This window comes from Cannabis sativa, unplaced genomic scaffold, assembly GCF_029168945.1.
Source record: "Cannabis sativa cultivar Pink pepper isolate KNU-18-1 unplaced genomic scaffold, ASM2916894v1 Contig1, whole genome shotgun sequence".
NCBI lineage: Eukaryota > Viridiplantae > Streptophyta > Magnoliopsida > Rosales > Cannabaceae > Cannabis > Cannabis sativa.
The window spans coordinates 1,253,289-1,261,799 of record NW_026870037.1 but is presented as its reverse complement, the minus strand read 5'-3'; the positions used below and the strand labels follow the sequence as shown (position 1 = coordinate 1,261,799).

The following is an 8,511-nucleotide window of genomic DNA, read 5'->3' as shown; positions in this document are numbered from 1 at the left end:
ATAGACATATCCTGTACTAACAATAGTTTGAAACTATTGATTCAAGAAATAATAAAATATGTATATATTAATTTGCTTCTGGCATTACCAATATATGTGAAATTTATATTCTTTGAAATAAAATTTCATGTCTATTCATTCTCTTCAGGGAATGATATTTAAATATTCTAAATGTACAATCAATTTGTACAATTCACACTTATTCAATAATCAAATATACTTTTATCTTGATTATAAGTGTGTCCGTACTACAGGTACGCGACTACTATTATTCAATCCCACACATGATATATAGATTTCATGCACTTTGATTGTGTGTGGTATTTCATCTTTTGGTTGTTTTCAATTTCTTCTGAAAATATTTGAGTAGCAAACAATGCCATTGATTATTTAAAATCATTACATTCACTTCGGGGAATGACGTTGAACAAGTAGAACATTATTATAAATTTCTTAAAAATTTATTACTTGTTCATATATAAAAAGAAATTACTCAACAATTTCTTTAACAATATTTCAAAGAATATATGAATACAATTTTTACATAATCTCCAAGATGTATGCAAAATTTGATCTTTAATATATGTCACATGCAATAATTTCCAACATTGCAAGTAATAACAATGTATAGTAACATGACTAATACAAACAATCTTTAAAAGTAGTTGAATTCAATTCGTATCATTCTCAGCAGGGAATGATGAACAATAAATACATGTCTCATGTATTTAAATAATATTAGTCATGCTCACTGTTATTCTTATACTTTGATGTTTCAATGCAATTTTCTTAATATTCTTTTTAGGTATTCAAAACCCACTATAAAATTGCATCAATAATAATCATTTTTAATGATTCTTTAGTTGTATTCACATAAATACAATCATTTTTTTTTGACAAATATAAAACATTTACTTCAGGAAATGTTTGTCAAAATGTATATCGATATTAGACTACTTTTCATTGTCCTCAAAGAATACAAGAACATATATATAAATATGTATTCATCTCTTTCATTATATATCCATCAACTATATAATGAATATTACGTTTGCATAATCTTCAGGATATATGCAAGATTTTATTGAGGACGCATAATCATCAGGATATGTGCAATATTTTATCGAGGATGCATAATCTTTAGGATATATGCAATATTTTATCGATGATGCATAATCTTCAGGATATATGCAATATTTTATCGATGATGCATAATCTTCAGGATATATGCAATATTTTATCGATGATACATAATCTTCTGGATATATGTATAATTTATATAGATTTTTTCTATCATATCATAGGCACACATATATTGTAAATATTATAAATGATAAGAACATTATATATATATATGAAATCAATAATAAATATATAAAAATGTATACATACATATATAATATATAGATATATAGATAAAAAGAAAAAAAAACCAAATGATTCTTGAAATTGTTTCAGTCAGAGGAGTATATATATAAATATATATTTAGTGTATTTTGACTTTGAAACAATTCAAGAACTTTAACAAGATACTTACATTGGCACTTGGGCAGAGACTCATGCTTGAAGCTTGGGCAGAGACTCGTGCTGATAACGTGTTATAAAATAATATAAAGTAGATGAGAGGAAAGAATTAAGAAGAAGATGAAGAGAAAAAGAGAAAGTGAATGAGAATTTCTGAGTTGTTTATTCCAATGGGGTGAACCCCTATTTATACAAATACAAGAGTGAGATATTAAGAAACTAAGAAAAAGGGAAACTAAGAAAAAGAGGAATATTGATTACAATTAATGGTAATAAATAAAAGATTTGGACATCCACATAATTATTAATATTTATAATACTAAAAAATTATATATAATAAAATAGAAACTAAATATTATCGTAAATAAATGATATACTATACATAACAAAAATCATATACTGTACAACAAAATTTATATACCTACAATAAAAAATAAAATATAATAATATAATATTATGAAGAAAAAAAAATTGTATATACCATATTTATAAAATTATATACAACCATAAAATAATTACACCATACTTACAGAATTATTTATCGTCTTTGTATATAATACATAAAAACTAAAACATGCATGATGTAACTTAAAATAATATACTATAAAATAAAACATATATATCATATAAAAAAAAATATATACCATACAATAAATATATATATATATAATGACAACAAATAAAAATAAAGTAAATTGTATGCTAATAAAATTATATGTCACGTCAATAAAAGTACAATAGAAAATAAAACTTAGATATTATTTTAAAAAGATGATAGACCGTATAACAAAAAATACATATAACATTCACCAAAATATATACACTAATAACAGTAATAAATATATATATACTATACTGACTAAATTATATACCACAATTAAAATATATATCATGAAATAAAATTATATACCACAATTGTATATAATAAAATAGAAATTAATTAATATTATTTAAAATAAATAATAAATCATACAATTAAAATATAAAAAAATAATAATTAAATATATGTAGCATGCCAATAAAATTATATATGTACATTAAAATATTTGTATTATATTAACAAAATTATATACCACTATTATGCATAACAAAATAAAAAATAAATATCATCTTAGAATGATTCTGGCCCACGATTTTAGCAATGCCAGAGATGCCTCATGTTAATAAGGAGCTTGGTGAAGACAAGTGTGAATATGGAATGAAAAAGGGATTCTTGGTGAACACAAATGCCATTGATAAGGATGCAGCTCAACTTGGGAAGAAGTCTTTGGAATCATTTGTTGCTCTGAATAACAAAAATTTAGAGGATGAAGTCTTGATGGAGACAGTGAAGACTGATGCTAATAAGGAGCTGGAAAACATATTCTTGGTGAAGACAAAGATCAGTCATAAGGATGCAACTCAACCTGAGAAGAAGTCTTTGGAATCATTTGTTTCTTTGAATAACAAAAATTTAGATGATGAAGTCTTGATTGAGACAGTGACGACTGATGTTAATAAGAAGCTTGGTGAAGAAAAATGTGAATGTGGAATGGAAAATGGATTCTTGGTGAAGGCAAAGACAGTCATAAGGATGCAACTCAACCGGAGAAGAAGTCTTCGGAATCATTTGTTGCTCTGAATAACAAAAATTTAGAGGATGAAGTCTTGATGGAGACAGTGAAGACTGATGTTAATAAGCAACTGGAAAACAGATTCTTGGTGAAGACAAAGATCAGTCATAAGGATGCAACTCAACCTGAGAAGAAGTCTTTGGAATCATTTGTTTCTTTGAATAACAAAAATTTAGATGATGAAGTCTTGATTGGGACAGTGAAGACTGATGTTAATAAGGAGCTTGGTGAAGAAAAATGTGAATGTGGAATGGAAAATGGATTCTTGGTGAAGACAAAGACCAGCCATAAGGATGCAACTCAACTGGAGAAGAAGTCTTTGGAATCATTTGTTTCTTTGAATAACAAAAATTTAGATGATGAAATCTTGATTGAGACAGTGAAGACTGATGTTAATAAGGAGCTTGGAGAAGAAAAGTGTGAATATAGAACGGAAAACAAATTCGTGGTGAAGACACAGACTAGTGATAAGGATGCAGCCCAACCTGGGAAGAAGTCTTTGGAATCATTTGTTTCTTTAAATAACAAAAACTTAGATAATGAAAGTCTTTATGGAGACAGTGAAGACTGATGGGAAACAATCAAAAGGGTGTGTTCAACTCGATGTAGGGTCTATGGAAATGCTTGAGAGCAAGACAGTTGAATTTCACACAGTAATGGAAAAGGTTTTACTCAACTCAAATTGGAGGCTGAGGGATCATATTCTATAAATACTCTGTAAAGGAAATACAAGCACTAATAAGAAAAGGACAAGTGGCCCTAGTGTTGGTAAAGGGGAGACCAACCTATAACAGAAAAGTATAAAACCAGAAAACAATGTAACAGCATTTAACAAAGACAGTAATACAAGATTAACTACTAAATGTATAATTAGCAATTAACAGAACTGACTAATCTATTTTCTTAACACCACCCCTCAAACGAGAGGGTGACATCTTCACTCCGAGTTTGCAAGCCAAGTACTGAAAGCGAGAATGTGATAGTCCTTTTGTCATACAATCAACTATTTGATCAGCAGAGGGAACATATCTGATTTCCAGAGTCTTATTTAGGACTTTGTCTCGCACATAATGAATGTCCAACTCAATATGTTTAGTTCTTGCATGATACACTGGGTTTGAGGCAAGTGCACTTGCACTTAGATTATCACACCAAGTGATTGGAACAGTCGGCAGAGGAAATTTGATTTCCTTGAGTAGAGATTCAATCCAGGTTATCTCAGCACTGACATGATCAAGGGCCCTATATTCTGATTCTGTGCTAGACCTGGAAACAACAAATTGCTTTTTGGATGACCATGACACCAGAGATTCACCTAGATACACACAGTACCCTCCAACAGATCTTCTATCATCAACATTACTCACCCAATCTGCATCAGAAAAACCTGTGATGTTCAAGTTGTTGCTGCAGCAGATGTGAAGACCTTGGGTACTAGTACCCTTCAGATATCTGAGGATTCTCTTAGCTGCATTCCAGTGGATAGTTGATGGACTTTTGAGGAATTGACTAAGAGAGTTAACTGCATAGCTGATATCTGGTCGAGTGTGACATAAGTATTGCAAGGCTCCAATTAAGCTTCTGCAAACAGTAGGATTTTCCATTTCCTTTCCATCCAGAGCAGACAGGCATTTCCCAGTAGAGATAGGAGTTGGACTAGGCTTTAGGTGAGTCATGTTGTGTCTTCTCAATAAGTCTTCAATGTATTTGGTTTGAGTGAGATATAGACCTGCCTCATCTCTAAACACTTCGATGCCAAGGAAGAAATGGAGATCACCAAGGTCTTTGAGAGTAAAACATTTGTCAAGTTGTTGAACAAACTTGCTGAGATGAATGTCATTGTTCCCTGTAACAATGATATCATCCACATAAATCAGAACAAGGATGATAATACTGCTGTCAATATAAAAGAATAGGATGTATCAACATTGGAGTTATGAAATTTCCATTCCAGAAGAGTGTTTTTGAGCCTATCAAACCAGGCTCTTGGAGCTTGTTTGAGTCCATACAAAGACTTGTGAAGCTTACACACATGGTTAGGTTTTTATGGATCCACATAGCCCTCGGGTTGACACATGTAGACATCCTCTTCTAGGTTGCCATTCAAGAAGGCATTGTTAATATCCAGTTGCTTGATCTTCCAACCTTTTGATACAGCAATGGTGAGAATTATTCTCACTGTTGAAGCTTTCACAACTGGACTAAATGTCTCACCATAGTCCAGACCTGCCCTTTGATGAAAGCCCTTAGCAACCAAGCGAGCCTTGTATCTTTGGTGTGTTCCATCTGCATTCATCTTCTCTCTGTACACCCATTTGCAGCCAACCAAGTTGTAATCCTTGGACCAGGGAACCAAGGTCCAAGTCTTGTTCCTTTTTAAAGAAAAAACTTCATCATCCATAGCCTTGTTCCACCCTTTGTGTTGAAGAGCCTCTGCAACAGTATTTGGTTCAGTACAGATAGGTGTCCACTTTGCTTGACTGATGTAGGTCTTTGGTTTAAAAATTCCTGCTCTTGCTCTTGTGATCATAGGGTGTGATGAAGTCACTCGAGAAGATGGCACATTAGATAACTGATTTGCAGCCGACTGTGTATCAGCACTGTCACTAACTGGTGCAATGTCCTGCAAGTTATTTTCTGGTTCCTGATGCACACTAATTTCAACACTGCCAGACATTTCAGAGATAGTTTCTGGTATAACAAAACCGTGATCAAGTGTGTCAAGAATAATATTTGGTGAATTTGTTTCACTAACCTGCTGTGTTGAAGATGCTGCTGGTGTGGGAGTTGAAGTACCTTGAGATGATGCAGGACTGGTTTGGGTCAGAGTTGTTTGACTGTGTTGTTCAAAGTGAACATTAGGAAGTTGGGACCATGACTAATTTTGAATGACAATGTGTTTTTCGGGTGCATAAGTGTTCAGAAAACCAGTGTGAAAGGGGAACTCTCTTTCATTGAAAACTACATTTCGAGAAATGTAGACACGACCTGTAGTGCTTAAGCATTTATAGCCCCTGTAGGACTCATTGTACCCTAAATTTACACATTACAGTGAGTGGAACTGAAATTTGTGATTTTGATAAGGTCGAATACAAGGGTAACAAGCAGCCCCGAATGTCTTTATTTGCTTATAGTCTGGTTTTTTACAGAATAGGCATTCAAAAGGTGTTTTGTCATGCAAAATGGGAGTTGGAAGTCTATTAATTAGGTACACAGAAGTTTGAAAAGCATCAACCCAATATTTTAAGGGCATGTTAGCTTGAGCAAGCAAAGTTAGACCCATTTCCACAATGTGTCTGTGCTTCCTCTCAGCTCTCCCATTTTGTGCAGAAGTATGAGGACATGAGTGTTGAAAATAGATACCATTTAAGCCTTCAAAAGCTTGATACTCTCCACCCCAATCACATTTAATACTTTTAATTTTGGTTTCAAATTGATTTTCAACAAAGGCTTTGAATTCAATAAAAGCATTGAGTGCATCAGATTTGTTTTTCAAAGGGTAAAGCCATGTAAATCTGCTAAAATCATCAATGAAATGTATGTAAAACTTGAAATTAGTATTTGATGCAATTGGGGCAGGACCCCACAAATCTGTGTGAATTAACTCAAGAACTTTAGAGGCTTTAAAAGAAGACAATTTAAATGGTAATGCATGAGATTTTCCAAGTTGACAAGCTTCACAAAAGTTTTCTATTTCATTTTTGGAAAACTTTACATTGTTGGAATCACAAATGAGTTTAAGAACTCTATTAGATGGATGGCCTAAACGCCTATGCCATATATCCTTCTTAGAAAACTTAACATCAGTAGTATGAACAACTTTTGACCTAGACACACTAGAGACACCTGAAAAATGTTTGGGTAGATTTTGTTTGTGAATGGATTTGTTGCTTAATTGGTAGAGACCATCTCTAAGTACTCCTTCCAACAACACCTTCTTTGTGTGTTTGTCCTTCACAAAACAACAGTTAGGATGAAATTCAACAAATATGTCCTTATCAGTAACTAGACTCGACACACTTAACAGATTCTTTGCAATATCAGGAACTAACAACATGTTGTTCAGCAACAAGGAATTTGATTCATTGTTTGTTTGCAATTTGCCATAACCAAAATGTGAAATGTTAAGGCTATTACCATCACCTATGATGAGTTTTTCCTTACCCCCATACTCATTCTTCTGAGTCATGTTGTTTTCATCAGCCGTGACATGATTACTCGCTCCACTATCCACAAACCAAGCCTCACTATCAATGATTTCTGGTGCAGCAGTGTAAGCAGCAGCCCCTTGACTGTTTTTCTGACTGGTTTGGCCTCCTATTTTTGGATCTGATCCCATGTAAGCCTCGTCATACCGATTATAGCATATAGCTGCTGAATGACCATAGCGTCCACAGACTTGGCAAGTGGGCTTAGGTCCATTTGATCTGCCTCCATGACCTCTGCCAGAATTGTTTCCATCGCGATTGTAACCTCCTCTGCCACTCCCTTGACCTTGATAGTTACCACGGCCTCTGTTGTTGTTGCTGTTTGGTCGATTAGCAAAGTTAGCATTAGGAGATACAGGAGGATGTGATGATTTGGAGTTGTTGCCGAGGCTCAAATTCTAAAGTCTCTCCATCTTGTTGTCGAAAGCAAGAAGTATCCCTTGCAACTCCTGCCATGTTGTTGTTTGACAAGCTTCGATTTGCAGTACTATTGGTAAGTACTCAATATCCAAGCCAGAAGTGACATTAGATATGAGTTGATTCTCTGGGTAAGGCTCTCCAGCAAGAGCCAAAGAATTGGCCCATGCTTTCTTTTGCTTCAGGTAGTCTTCCATGGAGGTTGAGCCTTTTCATGTAGTCTGAATCAAAGTGCGAGTATCATCCATCCTTGACTTCGAGTGAGCTCCATACAGATTTTCAAGTGCTTTCCATAGTCCAGCAGCCGTTTCACAACCCATAACCTCAGTAGCAATTCCCTCTGTCATTGAACTGTATAACCAGCCCATCAGTAGCTGGTCACTAACGATCCAATGTTCGAAGTCTGGGTTAATGGTTACACCGAAACATGTTTCTCCTTCAGCGGTAACTGGAGCTGGGATAAACTCCGGTGGACACAGGCGAGTTCCATTCACAAATCCGTCGAGGCGATGACCACGTATCACTGTGGATACCATTGTTTTCCACAGTACATAATTTTTTATGTCAAGCTTTAGAGGGAAAGGTTGATTCAGAGTGTTGAACGGTTGAGTGTAGTTCTGTTGAGAGACATAAACTGGTGAGCTTGCAGCACCTGCTGCAGCTGTAGTGGTTGCCTGAGGAGTCTGAGAGTGCGACGACATGGGGCAGGCTTTGCTTGACTCTGGTACCAAGTTGAATTTCACACAGTA

At 34.2% G+C, this 8,511-nt stretch overlaps 1 protein-coding gene across 1 annotated transcript; it reads right to left on the bottom strand.

Annotated features, from left to right (window-relative positions):
- Nucleotides 1-4,027: 4,027 nt before the first annotated feature.
- Nucleotides 4,028-5,171, bottom strand: LOC133032969 (uncharacterized mitochondrial protein AtMg00810-like). The gene is made up of 2 exons (XM_061107459.1): nucleotides 5,117-5,171; nucleotides 4,028-4,983 (listed from the first exon to the last, which is right to left on the bottom strand). The coding sequence occupies exons 1-2, from the start codon at nucleotides 5,169-5,171 to the stop codon at nucleotides 4,028-4,030; spliced, it is 1,011 nt and encodes a 336-aa protein (XP_060963442.1).
- Nucleotides 5,172-8,511: the final 3,340 nt, after the last annotated feature.

What these genes read in the sequence shown, in the direction of transcription:
- LOC133032969 (XM_061107459.1), bottom strand. Translation starts at nt 5,171, where the DNA reads ATGTGTGTAAGCTTCACAAGTCTTTGTATGGACTCAAACAAGCTCCAA. An exon ending in AAACAAGCTCCAAGAGCCTG is followed by an intron (nt 4,984 to 5,116) that starts GTTTGATAGGCT and finishes TCATTGTTACAG; the next exon opens with GGAACAATGACATTCATCTC.